The sequence below is a fragment of the Hibiscus syriacus genome, unplaced genomic scaffold, assembly GCF_006381635.1.
Source record: "Hibiscus syriacus cultivar Baekdansim isolate YM2019G1 unplaced genomic scaffold, ASM638163v2 tig00009009_pilon, whole genome shotgun sequence".
Classification (NCBI taxonomy): Eukaryota; Viridiplantae; Streptophyta; class Magnoliopsida; order Malvales; family Malvaceae; genus Hibiscus; species Hibiscus syriacus.
Genome location: NW_024062181.1, coordinates 1,431,330 through 1,446,904, shown reverse-complemented (window position 1 = coordinate 1,446,904; position 15,575 = coordinate 1,431,330). Strand labels below are relative to the sequence as shown.

Sequence of the window (15,575 nt, the reverse complement as noted above, 5' to 3'; positions counted from 1 at the left end):
ACAGACATGATAATTTTGGACCTACTAATAAGTATGATGATCCTACGTGTGACATTAGTCATCAAAGAGTCAGTATAGAAGTTCATCATATGTATTTGATAAAAATACTTTCTTTCTCTCCTTCCGCTCTTTCACTTATATTTTTTTTATCTTCTTCGTCCTCCATTTCATCTCTCTCACATAAAAACATTGACTAATGATTGTTAACTCACTGATTGTGGCTCTCCACCCAAACCAGAAATGAGAATAACAAAGATCGACAAGATAAATTTGTTCCTATCAACAAATTTTAAACTAAATAAATTCAAATCGATGATATATTATTGTTTGATTAAGTTAAATTAAATTTAGATTAATAAAATATTTTTTAATCAAATCTAAAGTAACAAACATGTAATGATATTTAATTAATCTTAATTAATTAACAAAACAAAACCTAACACCAAAACCAAAACAAAAACAGAGACACACACTCCCAGCACCCACACGAGCGGTTCTCCAGTTGCATGCAAAGCCCCAGGCTTTATTTATTACCTTATTTCATTTCCCCATTTCTTTAATAAATAAATAAATCTGTCCCCTCCACCCCCTGGGCCCTGCCCCTGACCTCATTCTCCATTGCCTTTTTAAACCCAAAAAACTAACAGCGTTTGCAAACAAAAGGCAGAGAAAACAAATCAAGAACCTCTTCTTTTAAATCCTGTCCTCCTTTGATTTTTACAAAGTCTCCATTTTTCATTTTCTTTCTTCCCAAACACACTCATCTTCCAATGCTTGAGACCTTATTTCTTTGATCATCCGGGTTTTCTTTTCTGGATTAATCTTGGTTTTCTTAGAACAATGAATCTACAAGAGAGGAACTTTCTGGCTCTTCCTGCTGATAAATCTCCAATGGGGTTTCAGATTCCAACCTCTTCAATGGAACAAAGCAATAAATGTTTGAGCTTTGAGCCATTGCAAATCAGGGGGACTCAAACTGTTGCTGCTGCTGGTGGTGCCAAAAATGGGCACACCAAGCTTTGTTGTAGGGGTCATTGGAGGCCAGCTGAAGATGCTAAGCTAAAAGATCTTGTAGCTCAACACGGTCCTCAAAACTGGAACTTGATAGCTAAACATCTTGAAGGGAGATCAGGTTCACTATAAAAAGTTCCCATCTTGGTGATCATAATCATTAATTTTGCAAATGTTTCATCTTTTTTGCTAAATGGGTGTCCTTTTTGCAGGCAAAAGTTGTAGATTGAGATGGTTTAACCAGCTGGATCCAAGGATCAACAGAAGAGCATTCAGTGAGGAAGAAGAAGAGAGGCTGGTAGGTGCACATAAGGTGTATGGCAACAGATGGGCAATGATTGCTAGGCTGTTCCCTGGTAGAACTGATAATGCAGTGAAGAATCATTGGCATGTGATAATGGCTAGGAAACATAGAGAACAATCAAGCATTTATAGGAGGAGGAAGCCTTCTTCTTTAGCCGCCAGTGATCAATCAACCATTTCATCAGTCTCTACTTGCACTGATCTTGCACTCAGTCCATCATCATCAGCCAAAATGTCCCATCAACCTTTCACTCCATTTCACCAGATGGGTAAATTTGCAGGTAGGGATGGACCGAGGACAGTCATTTTCTCTTAAAATCATAAAATTTATTCTCTTAACATAAAATTATTCATTCGTATGTGGTTGCAGGTTCACCAAGGGAAAAGGTAAATGTGTGTTACCAACAAGGAGTATCCATGGGAGTGGACCAACATGCTAACTCATCAGATTCTAACTCAGAAGTTTCAGCAACTGACTCAGTGGTCACAAATAGGACCAACCACTCCCAAACTGGAGATGGAGATTTGAAGATCAACATCATGTGCTTCATTGATTTCCTTGGAGTAGGAGCTTCTTAAAAGACCAACTATGGAGTTTTTTATTATTACTATTTTTTGGTTAAAAGAAAAGAATTCAGCTTAAAGAGAAATGAGAGGGGTAAAATTGGATCCAATGGACAAAAATATTGGGTTTCTGCAGTTGGTCTCATCATCCTTATAGTTTTGTATATACAGTTTAGTTCCATATATATATATATATATAAGTTTAGTTTATGAGAAATATATAGAACTACAGTTTTGAGAAAAATAAAAATAAAGAAGAGAGAGTTCTTCTACTTTATCAGTTACAAATATTTTTTTGGCAGAGGGTAAAGTTGTCAGGGGATATTTTTATTTTTATTTAATTAAAATGTGGTTAAGAGTTAATTATAGTTAGACTTTTAACGGAGGATTGATTTGATATAATAAATTTATAAAAATAAAAGGGGAAATTACACAATTAGTCACTAGTATTTGAGTAAATTTTCATTTTCTCCATTGAAGTTTCAGAAGTAACAAATTGATCACTAAAACATCAAATAGGTCTTTGAATAATGATTTTATATCTATTTTATTCCAAAAGCTTTCTAATTTTTTGTTTATCATTCAAATATTCGATTGATTCATGCCCAAAAGTTAATTTCTAAATTTTATTTTTAAAATTTAAAAGTATATTTATAAAAATGAGAAAAATTAGAAAAATTAGAAAGCTTTTGGGGTAAATTAGATATAAAATCATTGTTCAAGGGCCTCTTTGATGTTTTAGTGACCAAATTGTTTATTTTGAAACTTTATTGGGGAAAATGAAACTTTACACAAACATTAGTGACTGTTTGTGTAGTTTACCATTTTTAATTTTATAAATTCATTGTATCAACAATCTGTTAAAGGTCTAACAACAGTTAATCTTCAATGACCACATCTTAATTAAATAAAATTGAAAGTGACCAAATATTATGTTTTTTTTAATTCAGCGAAGAAAAATATACAAAACTTAAACGAAAACGATCAATCATGTAATTTACTCAATTGTTAATTGTAATCTAATAAGTTCAATATATTTTTCATTTGGTAAACATGATTTTTCAAACTTGTAAACTATAAATCGTCAAAATATTACAATTCAATTTTCAATTTTTTCAATTTCTTCACTCACCTCTAACAAAAAACGATAATAACCAAATCAAGACAGATTCAATACCAACAAATGTTGAGTCAAGTGATAAAGTACATTGTATTTTAAATTCAAATCTAAATATCTTAAAAATAAGAGACAATTATAAACTTTAAATATTAACTAAAAATAAATATAATAGATAAAATTTTTGAATGAACAATTATTTATTTATTTTGATTAATCTAGTTTGAATATAAAGAAGTATTTATTTAAAAATTATTAATTATTTAATATTAAATACTCGTACGTTTTTTTTATATATATAATATTTAAACTCGAAACTTTAAATTATTCGAAAGAAAATATTCAAAGTTGCGTATCCACCACCTAAATTGAATGAATTGAACCTGGCCATCATGTACGACATTTAATAACAGTGCGTGCTTGACTTTGATTTGATTTCCATTGACCATGTTTTAGACACCAACTAGCATTTATTTCCATCCACTTTCTTTCCTTTTCTTTTCCCTCTAACCAATCAGGTTGAGCAATGTGGTTAATCAAGCCAAGATGACGACACTGATGAAACATCGACGCCATTTCATGGCTACATCAAATGGGGTCTACAAATCTACCATCCATCACTCTTCTTCATTCCATTATGAGAATGTTTCATTTAGTCATTTTATATGAATATTTGTGACATCGAAGATAAATGAATTGACGTTGGTTATGAGTTCAAGCACTATAAATATTAAGAATATGAACGTTTATTGTCAAATAGTTGAAAGTTATTTTTTTAACGGATATTATATTTTACTTATCCTAAAAGGATTATATGAGAATGTGGAGAACTTGTGATGTGAGTCTCTTCCAAACCAGAGAAAGATGTCCACTTGAAATAAAGCTCTTGGGCCTTGCATTGCTGCCCGTAACCTTCTTGAACTAATCTGTAGACTATATATACTACTTGAATTCGGGAGTAAATATTATATTTCAAAACGCAACCCACTACTCTCTATATTAACACAGATTTAAGCAGCCCCATAAGTACACAAAAAATTAAAATTTATCATTACCACCACGTCTTAAATAAATCATGTCTGCATAGTCCCACTTTAACAAGATGATCCGTCACTAACGGTTTAAACTGACTTTATATTAACATATTTTTATAGAGCATCAAACATTATATATATGAGTTGATGGATTCAAAGTATGCTGCATATGAATTGGGGTCTTAACCTAATTGAAAAATGTGAAGCATAAAAGCCACACTTGGGGAACACAATTTATGATTATGATAGCACACAAAAAGCTCTTTAATCGGAGAAAAAATCATAGAAAATCGCATCAAAGTATCGATAATGTACGAACAATACATTATGGAGGAGAATGTGAGGTTATAGTTTCATAGTTTCAATGCTTTGTTTTTAGATTTCACTACTCACTACGAGATGTACGATGTGCATCACTTCTTTATTATAGTTCATGGGAGAATAAAAGGATGATTACGCACTTATATGCTACAACCAATTAGGGATGGAGGAAAGATTTTATATTAAGAGTGATGAATTTGTAAAATTTTATGTACCAGAGAACTTACAAAATTTTAAGAGGGACGAATACATTTTCTATAGAAAATACAAAGGAAATATCTAAAATATATCATAGTTTAAATTTTTAAAGAGAAATAATCATCCTCACCCGCTTCTATAGTTCCATTCCTACGACCAATGAATGACAAAAATAAGATGACACTAATTTCTTTTTCATTGTTTTGGTCATGATACCTCGGAAAACAAAACCACTTTTTTTCTTTTCGATTTGTGCAATTTAATTGTCTCGGTGCTCTTAACCTTGTGGCTGTGGGATCGAGTCCCACGGTGGGCAATTCATAATTACCGGAGGTCTTCCACGGAAGTTGCTCTCAACCTAGTGTTGGGGGCAGCCTACTACCGTACCTCCCCTTACCCCATTACATATGGGAATAGGGTCAGCTAATTTTAATTGTCTCGGTGCTCTAATAAAACATAGAACTAAAGTTTAATGCTATAACGGAAACAATTTAGAATTCAACAATAAAACCGATATATAATTCAAAATTTAACGATATTTGATATAATTTATCCTTGATCAAAGTAATTATCAATTATGGGTCAAGTTTGTGTCATCTTTCTTTTGCCAAAAGCCCTTATTAAATTATAAAATTTATGTATGATGAGACTCGACCCATATCTTAAGACAAATAGGTAATTTGTTAACAAAAATCTTACACTTAGACCGAACAAAATCATGGTTATAAAAAGAATGAAATATTGAAAAGGATTTGAAGCAAAATGTCTAGAAAAACCCAAGAAAATAATAATAATAAACAAGATTAATGATGAAACAAAGTTGAATCCACGTAATTTTTCACATGCATTGACAAACACTTCATCGGATTCCCCAAAGTAAGTAGACTATATGTTTCCTTGTCAGCAAAATAATGAATAAAGACGCAACAAAGGCAAAATCTTGATAATTCACATGACAGCCAATGGAAAGTGTTGTTCATTTTCACATGGGGGCATTTTCTCACTGAACGTGCCCCTATGCTTTCGAGAAACACAGAATCAAACATTCGTCTGCTTCAGATTGGTTATATTGGTCGGTGTTGAACGCCATGTTGCTTTGCAGTAATTGGTTTCAGTCGGGGGCTTTGGGTTTGAGATCATTTCCATTTAATGGGGAATTCACGTATTCAGGGATGGATCCAAAGGTCGTCGAAGATAATTAATATTTCAAAAATTTAAACTTTTATATGATTTACTTTTTTATATTTTATTAATTTTTTATTTTCTTTTAAAATTTTATAGATTCATTATATCCCCATGCTTTTCACTAGTCCATCTTGGTTTTGAAAAGGTTTTCTACATATTTATGCAATATTCAGGTTGACTAAGTTCCTATTAAACAAGAAAAATGAACCAAAAATAAAAAAAAGAACAAATAATTATGAAGAGATAAATGAAAATCAAAATAGATAGGGACATTAACTCTTGTTGCATGGTACCCCATATTATTACCATAAAACACTATAGCATCATCCCCCAATATTTTGCACCTTCAATTCCTCTTCAAGTTGTCCTTGAAACCTGTAATCAAACATTGTTTATATATATTAAAAAATTGAGAATATATGATGACGAAAATTGAAGAACCTTAGAGGATTAATTGGCGTTGAATGACATAATTGGTGCAACATAATACTAACGCACCACAGTTTTTCTCTTTAGGGATAATGTTATCATTTCGGGACAATTATGTCATTCAACGTCAGTTGTTCTTTTTTTATTATACAATTCAGTCCCTATCATCATCAAATCCTTAATTAGATCATTGTACAACATATCCGCTTCGATAAGTCATAGTAAACATCCTACACGATATTCAAATTATATCTTCTTTCTTTGAGGCGATGTCCAACACCCATTAGAGGTATGAAGATAAAATCCCCGACATCCATAAAATCTCAAAATATAATACATAATTATTGGAGGTTTTGATCGATCACGTTATCGAAAAATCCTTAAAAAATAATTAATTTAATTTTTTAAAATATAAAAAACTAGTATCTTACTTTCTTTTTTTTTACTAAAACAACTTACAAGGAAATAGGTTTCACCAGGAACCAAGCTGTCGAGCAAAAACCCAAGCTCGTTCATGGGGAGAGGCAAACCAGAGGAGTGGACCAACACTACATCTTGTCCAAACATGGCCTTGACGTCCAGTGGACCCCTTGGAACTTCAGTTGGAACTCCATTGATGAACACTGTGATGAACCCTGAAACTAAAAAAGTAAACTTTAGGGTTTACTTCAATCATCAGTTTCCCCTTAAAATAATAATAATAATTAAAACAATATGCAGCATATTTTTGGGGTATAGTGCAACTCTATTTTCACACCACTAAATACCATTGTTACATCACAAGAAAGTTACTGTTGCAGTAAATGTTGCAGATACTCAGATGAATAGAGGGTTGTTAGAGAGTGCAGGTTGCAATATAAAAAATTCTAATTCTTATATAATTTATGCTGATATAATTTTTTAAGTTTGCATTCGTATTCAACCTTTTAAGGTAAAAATGAACTTTATAGATTGCCAGGCAATTACCAGATTGATACTGCAAATTCGAAGTTTCCGACGGGCACAAAACTGATGTAATGTTACTGGAGCTTTGCTCTTGAAACCCCATTTGAGGTGACCTTGAGAGAAGATTTTCCATGCCATCATCACTCATAACGCCACAGGAAGAAGATGAACCAATGAGGAAGGAAGGTGGAAAAGAAGCGAAGTTAGAGACTGCACTATGTTCATACTGAATTGCACCGCCGCCGATGCCGCCACCGAATAGTTGTGATTGGTTACTTCTTTGTTCTCCGGCGAGGCTAGCTTCCGTGGCTTGCAGCTGTCGTTGGCGGCGACGAGACCTTGAACGTCGGTTTTGGAACCAGTAGAAGACATTAGAATCCCCCACAGCACCAAATTTCTCAAGTAGCTTTCTTATTCTCACGGTTTCGTCCTTTGGAGGGTTCACCATGCCACTGTTGAAGATAGACTCGAGTATGAGGATTTGTTCCGGCTTTGGTGTCCACCTCGACCGGACTGGTTCATTTCTCTCTGAACCATGGCTCGGACTATTAGGGTCCGGAGCTTGATCTTCCATTGACGAAAATGCCTAGGTTTAAAATATAGGACAAGGAAACCAAAGCACATGAATATACAGTCTATTACACATCAGAGATGGTGAAATTTATATATATACAAGACACTGATGGAATGCCACTTTTCAAAGTTACCAAATCACCCTTTTGTTGCTTGCACCTCCTAGGGTTGAAATTACTTCTTTGCCTCTCAAAGCTTTATTAAAATATTCTAGGCATAACTGATAGCCCCTTCTTACTTGTTTCGCTCCATAACTGATCTTTGTATGCGAGCATGGTATGTTGAATTCCATTTGATCAAACGAGAGGCAAATATGGTGGCCGATTGCATGGTTAAGCTGGCAAATAACCCCCCCCCCCCATCTAAGCAAGTCTTAGAACATCCACATGCAACTCTTTTCCCGCTACTCCTTATACGTGCTTAAATGTGTAAATTGGCTTCGGTCTCATTATTTTATTAAAAGAAAATTCTAGGCATGACGACTATTTAATCAAACGCTATGGACATTTTTAACATTTTGTCAATATTCTATCCTTTAGCTTGGGTTTATTTCGATTCATACGTACAATTATTGTTAATAATAATTCAACTGATATCATTATTTTTAAGATTACAAATTCAAATTAATTTAAACACGTAATATCTTCGTTTTAAGCACGTTGCTTTGAGTATACCTAATAAAAGTGTTGTCTATATGTCGTTACTCTTAGTTGCCATCAAATACAAATTCAATTCTAGCTTGTTAGCCTTCCTTAGATTAAGGATTTTGTATCCTGTTATTCATACTTTAATACTTTATCATATGCTTTTTCATACTTGTCAAAAGTTGAAAAGCCTACTTTTTGGTGGATTTAGACTTTAGTCCATCATATTATTCTAAATCAACATTGAGACATAATTAACTTGTCGACAAAGGGATGCCAATGTTACACATATCCCTCCTTTTTGAATAGTAATTAAAACCTAGGCTAAACATTACTATTATTGATTTATATACTCATTATCACTCCATCAAAATTGTTCTACAGCGGCGTTTTGAGACTAAACGTCACTAACTTTAAACATATAGCGGCGTTTCCCTTCCAAACGTCACAAAATGGTAAATTTAGCGACATTTTTATAAAAACACCACAATAGGATTTATCTATAGTGGCTTTTTTTACAAACGCCACAAAATGGACCTTTAGCGACGTTTATGAAACAACACCGATAAAAATCATAACCTTTAGCGGTGCTGATTTTAGTGGAGCTTATGGCGACTTTTTATGCCATAAGGGTTTTTAGCTGCGCTTAAAAACACCGTTATATGATTGAAAAAACGCCTATGAAAACCTATTTCTCTATGAATTATATGTATTATTATTGTAAGACTGGATTGAAGTTAGACATTATATATTAGATAAAGTTCAGAGTGAGATAAGATGAATATTTATATCAATCCATCTCGTTCTTCGCAATGAAACTTTAGTTTCTAAAAATTTATTAAAATTTGAGCTATAAAGATATTTGAGATATCAAATTCAAAACTCGAACATAAACTATCAAATAAAGATGAATTATTTCAATATATTTGAGAAAGAACTGATGAAAACCTTGAAAAGAGAGGTTAAAATGGTAAAAGAAGCAAGCAAGAAAGGGTTGGAAGAGGAAAACTAGGGTTTTGGCTATATTGCAAAGTGCATGTGAAGGAATGCATGGAAAACTGGGTCGCTGTAAAGGGAAAAGACAACTTCTTTTCCTTTTTAATAATAATAATAATAATAATAATCAAATTCATAAAAAATAATTAATTAATCTAGTTAGAGAAAACATTATGTTAAATAAAATTATTAGTTCAAATCTTTGTATTATGAATAAAATAAAATAAAATTTAAAAATTATTGTTATAATAAATTTTTATAATATTTAATTTGAATTAATTGATTATAAAATATTTTTTTAACTAAATTAAGTTCATTTGTTCATAAATACTCCACCCTACAATTCCCTCTATAAATAATTAGACTTTCGACATGTGAACAAAAGTCTGTTGCAATGTTGGCAATGAAAATGCTCCATACTATACCTATTTTACAACTTATATTTAAAAACTATAATTATTTTAATAATATTATTTTAAATATTTAAATATTTTTTATATTAAAATATAACATACTATCTTATAAATTGATGGTTGAAATGTGCATTCACACGCATACAAATGTAAATATATAAATTAATTATAAGAAATAAAGTGGAAAATAGGTCTGTTGTATTTTTTTAGACTTTTGGACTTTTACTACAAATGGAAAACTGCCTACTAATTTCACTGTACCAAGGAATCTTCACTGTGCTGTGGCAGACCGCCTGCTCCTATTTATAATAGGGTAAACTACTCAAATGGGTCACTAATGTTTGGGTAAGTTTTTGTTTTTACCACTGATATTTTAAAAGTCACAAATAGGTCACTAACGTTATCGTTTGTTACAAATTGGTCACTCGACGTTAACAGCTGGTAACAGGCGTAACGAAAAACACACGTGGACCGTTAATAATCATTAACAGGCTTACCTGGATGGTATAATTACACAAATAGTCTATGTTATTTATATATTCTTTCAATTTGATCATAGTTTTAATAAATTAAAATAAATTTGATCCTAATTTTAATAAATTAAAATAAATTTACCTACAAATCAGGAGGTGTCACGTGTCATTGGTTACACACATGTAATCATTTGATTGGAAGACTAAATTTATTTTAATTTAATTTTAATTTAATAGATTTATTTCAAAGAAGCAAGTGGGAGGATTTTGAACATAAGACCCTTGAGTGAAATAATGCAAGACAAACCATTAAGCTAAGGCATCCATTTGATATATTTTGGACAACAAATGATATATATCTTGTATCTTAGTATGTAAATGCTTTACTCAAAATTAATAATAAGTTATATATCTTAAATTTTAAAATTATCTTTATTTTTGTTTTAACTTATTAAATATTTTTATTTTTGTCTTAATTTATTAAATTTATTTTATTTTTATTTTAATGTAAAAATATATATATTTTATCTTTATTATCACTTAAAAATATTTTTTTAGTATCTTAACTTGAAATATATTTAAATATTTTAGTATTAATTTAATATAAATATAAATACATTTTAATTTTATTTTAAATTTAAAATATATAATATTTTATTCTTATCTTTACTTAAAAATATATTTTATTCTTATTTCAAATTAAAATTATATTTTTTATTATCTTAACTTTTAAAAATATATTAAAATATTATATATATTTTAATTTAAAATAAGAGTAAAATATATATTTTTATATTAAATTAATAGTAAAATATTTAAATATATTTCAAGTTAAGATATTTAAAATTATATATTTTAAGTGATGATAAAGATAAAATATATATTTTTACATTAAAAATAAAAACAAATTTATTTAATAAATTAAGATAAAATAAAATTATTTAATAAGTTAAACAAAAATAAATATAGTTTTAAATTTAAGATATATAACATATTATTAATTTAAGATAATTTTAAATCTAAGATACAAGATATATACCATTTGTTGTCCAAAATATATCAAATGGTTGTCTTGGCTCAATGGTTTGGCTTGCATTATTTCACTCAAGAGTCTTATGTTATAAATCTATTAAATTAAAAATAAATTAAAATAAATTTAGTCTTCCAATAAAATGATGACGTGTCATGAAAAGTGTGTAACAAATGACACATGACACCTCCTGATTCGTAGGTAAATTTATTTTAATTTATTAAAATTATGATCAAATTGAAAGAATATATAAATAACATGAACTATTTGTGTGATTATACCATCTAGGTAAGCCTGTTAACTGTTGTTAACGGTCAACGTGTGTTTTTCGTCATTCTTGTTAACGACTGTTAACGTCGAGTGACTATTTTGTAACAAACGATAATGTTAGTGACCGATTTGTGACTTTTGAAACATTCGTGGTGAAAATGAAAACTTACCCAAACATTAATGATCATTTGAGTAGTTTACCCTTTATAATATCATATTGGGGTAAAGTATACAAATGATCACCGATTATAGAATGTTATTTATTGTGCTACTGATTATAGGATACTATTTTATTAAGTCTTTGGTCTTTTAAAATTTTTAAAATGATTATTCGATTATTCATATGTTTAAATTCATCATTTTTGTTAAATAGTTGACGGTTGTATGAGTTGAACATTAACATACTAACTGTGATATGATAAAATTAAATTTTAGTGATGTCCACTGGAATCGTTGTTACTTTTAAACACTGGTTCGATGAAAAAAATGTTTCAATCATTTGCTAGATGACATAATATATATGTTTATCCATAAAATACAACTTAAACAGTTTTGAGATCAAATTATATCATATTTCAATCAACATGTTAACGTCCAACTCATATGGTCATTAGTTTTTAACAGAAAGTGAAGAATTTATAAAATATGAATAGTTGGGTGACCATTTAATTTGTAATTTTAATAGTTTGAGTCTCAACAAAACATCGTCTTATAGTCAAGAAATCATTTTATAACTTTTAGTAATTAAATGACTTAACAAAATAATATTCTATAATTGAGGTACCATTTGTATATTTTACCCAACATATTGTCGGTCGTCTATAAATTAAAAAAAATTAAAAATCTGACTGGTTTTATTTTAGTTAGTATAAATATTGTTGAAATAATTTTACTGTATAACATAGAATTATGTTTAATCAACCATATCTATATGTTATTTTCATAAATAATAGTAGGAATATGTTATTTTTATAAATAATTTTAGAATATATATATTTAAATAAATTAATCGTAATATTTAGATGATATAAATTTAAATATACTTAAATATATATTATCATTTTATTTAAAGATTTGAAAGATTTATGACATAAATATTGTATACAAAATTTTCATAAAATAAATTTTAAAATTTATCATATAAACATGTCACTTTGATAGATCGAATTGATTTTAAATTGTGACAATTGAATTTTAATATTTTTGAGTCATTTGATTGGAAGATTTAATTTTAAATCATTTTAAATTTATATGTATTTATATTCGATTTATTTTATTATATTAAATTAAGTTAAGTCGAGTTTGGATTTAGAAATATGAAATTTGATTTTCAATTTTAGGGTAATATGCGATGAATTTAATTCCATCTATTCTTGTACTATATTAAAAAAAACTACATAATAATTTCCTATGTAAAGTTTCTATCTCCCTCAGAAATTGAACATGGAAAATAATATTTGGTTGAATAATCTTTTTGACCCTCTAATTTTATCAGTTTAATAATTTTAATCCTTAAATTTGTATCATGTCTCTTTTAAGTCTCGATCTTTTTTTTAATCAAATTAATTCAAACGTTTATTCCTTCACGTGGTTTATGAATCTTTTTGTTAATGATTATAATATTTTTTTCTTTATCATAATTTAGTATTAAAAATCAAACACAGTATTAATACATTTATATACAATTTTTTTTTTGAAATAAGGTACTTTGTATTATGGAAGTTTACAAAGTAGACCACCTTATTTAAAAAAAAAATACATTTATATACAAATTGATTACTATTTTTGCTGATTGTAGCGGCCACTAGAATCTGATCTCTATTTTGGGAGGAAGACAGGACCACTAAATGTTTTGTTTTCAACAACCTTTGTCTCTTCAAACTACTTAGTTGGTTTTTATTTGTCAACCCTAAGTAATTGGAATTGGACCACTAATGAAGAGATTCAATTGTGGAGATTTGATTGTGGTCTTATAACATATTTGGTAATTTTTCCTTCAAATTTGTCAAAATAAAATCTTATCAAACAAAAAATAAATTTAATGATTCATCAAAATGTTCATTTTTTATATCTCCTCCACAAATAATTTCGTCAAAAATTGAAGTCTTTTAGTCAGAGAGTCCTCCGAAGGGTGTCCTCTGTCAACCACACACTCCAAAATTCAATGCTCTACAACCAATCATCATGTATGAGTACTAGCAAACTCACGTGATCTTCTAGAATCAAATATATTATCAGAGGCATATCTATCCAACCTACTAACTTACAAATAATCATCTTGAGTACCCTAGGTCTAATATTGACACCAAAGAACACTATAAAACCTCTTAGTCAAGATTGAGAGAGAGAGGGACAAATAATCTTGGTCCTTACCTTCATCTTTATGTTCATCATCTTCTTGTATTATATTTTTCACTTGGTATTTTTTAATTATACGATATTGACTCTATGTAACATCACCATGAATCACCAGTTGTAATTTTTCGTCTAAATTAAAAAAAAAAGTGAATCGACTTCAATCGAAACAACCCAAATATTATCTTCTACCTTAGTGATATAAAAGAACTCAAAATGCATACGACCAATAATTATTGGTTCAACATTTTCTCCATGTGGAATTTTTTAATGCTGTGGGGACACTTTGGAGTGTTCAAGATGCATGAATTTGAGCAAACTATAATATTTTAGACCAATTATTAGTGTCTATCCAGTTTTGAAATGAAAACAATGACACTGAATTTGATTATTTTCTTCTTTTAATATTATCATAGGTTGAAGCTAAGGCATTTGATATTACAAGGGAGGAGAGATGTTGCATTCAACCTACACAGTTGCAAAAGGCATTGATGTGTGTCAAAAAAGAGTGTACAAACAACATGGATTATGGCTTTTCATTTGTCCCTCTCTAAGTTGTATTGTCTTTGGAGTATTATTATGGTTTCTCTTTTGGTCTTGGGTTTCTTATCAAAGCCCCTCACCCTAGGCATAGCCTCTCTCTTTTCTTCTTCTCTTTTATGTTTGGTCATAATGATTCCAATCCAAAATATTTTAATAATCAAAATAGTAATTTTAAATGTTTATATTGGTATACTTTTATTTTACTATTTCAATATTAAATACATATATAGATAAGTGAAAATAAACGATTGGGACTAATAATATTATAGCAAGAAATGAGAAGATATTCATTAAAAAAATATTAAGATTATAGAAATGATAATAGGAAAGGACTAGAAGCTCAAGCTTGCATTCATTAAAGGGAAATGGCATGACATCCATGCTAGTTTGGTACTACTCCCACACGCCACGGGCAGCACAAATGTTGTGCCTTTCTCATAAAGACAACCCCTTTCCTCAACTCTCACACGCACACTTCGAAAATCTTTTCATGTTATTCCTATAAATATAAATGCAAATAAACTATTAAACATATCAAAATAGTTTCACTATAAGAATTGTTAGATTTATTTTTTTACTTAATCAATGATAGATTTAGAAATATTTTTGAGGATCAATATATATATATATATATATATATATTTGTGAATAAACACAAATAAAATATCAGAGTAGGCACAATTAATTGAACAATTAATTAACAATGTGAAATTTCAAAATGAATATTTATGGTATACTAGACCATACAATCTTTGAAAATCTAACCCATCTCGTCTCGTCTCTCTCAAAAATTTAAAAATGACATTTTAATAAATATACCATAACATAGTAGAACATGCGAGTTTCAACCAAATTCGACTCTACACATTTTAACAAAAATTACGATTTAAACCTCTGAAAACTCTATTTAAGAAAAATCGAATCAAATCACAACCCGAAAAATTCTAGTTCTTGTAGACCCGAAGCCCATAGTGTGAAAGGAAGGCACTCCCTTTGAAGCTGGCACTCACAGTCTCACACCAACCAGCCTCTTCCCGTTTCACTCTTTGCCTTTCCCCACCAACCATAACGCCCAAGCAAGCTCTCTTTTTGTATTTAATTTTTATATTATTTATTTATTTGTTGGACCCAAAATATAAAATGAGAATGGCACAAAAGGAAAACTATCCAC

The 15,575-nt window shown here is 29.7% G+C and overlaps 2 protein-coding genes across 2 annotated transcripts; one reads left to right on the top strand and one right to left on the bottom strand.

Annotated features, from left to right (window-relative positions):
- The first annotated feature begins 706 nt into the window (after window positions 1-706).
- On the top strand, window positions 707-1,895 carry LOC120202709 (transcription factor MYB54-like). Its single transcript, XM_039203099.1, has 3 exons — window positions 707-1,132; window positions 1,224-1,595; window positions 1,685-1,895. The coding sequence occupies exons 1-3, from the start codon at window positions 841-843 to the stop codon at window positions 1,891-1,893; spliced, it is 873 nt and encodes a 290-aa protein (XP_039059030.1). The 5' UTR covers window positions 707-840; the 3' UTR covers window positions 1,894-1,895.
- A 4,094-nt stretch (window positions 1,896-5,989) lies between these two features.
- On the bottom strand, window positions 5,990-7,709 carry LOC120202712 (WUSCHEL-related homeobox 11-like). Its single transcript, XM_039203102.1, has 3 exons — window positions 7,129-7,709; window positions 6,622-6,797; window positions 5,990-6,108 (listed from the first exon to the last, which is right to left on the bottom strand). The coding sequence occupies exons 1-3, from the start codon at window positions 7,679-7,681 to the stop codon at window positions 6,091-6,093; spliced, it is 747 nt and encodes a 248-aa protein (XP_039059033.1). The 5' UTR covers window positions 7,682-7,709; the 3' UTR covers window positions 5,990-6,090.
- Between the last annotated feature and the right edge of the window lie 7,866 nt (window positions 7,710-15,575).

Excerpts from the sequence above, each read along its gene's own strand:
- LOC120202712 (XM_039203102.1), bottom strand. The coding sequence starts at position 7,681 with ATGGAAGATCAAGCTCCGGACCCTAATAGTCCGAGCCATGGTTCAGAG. Across the intron at positions 6,798-7,128 it reads GAATTTGCAGTATCAATCTG|GGTTCATCACAGTGTTCATC; the intron begins GTAATTGCCTGG and ends TTTTAGTTTCAG.
- LOC120202709 (XM_039203099.1), top strand. The coding sequence starts at position 841 with ATGAATCTACAAGAGAGGAACTTTCTGGCTCTTCCTGCTGATAAATCT. Across the intron at positions 1,133-1,223 it reads ACATCTTGAAGGGAGATCAG|GCAAAAGTTGTAGATTGAGA; the intron begins GTTCACTATAAA and ends TCCTTTTTGCAG. Across the intron at positions 1,596-1,684 it reads CCAGATGGGTAAATTTGCAG|GTTCACCAAGGGAAAAGGTA; the intron begins GTAGGGATGGAC and ends ATGTGGTTGCAG.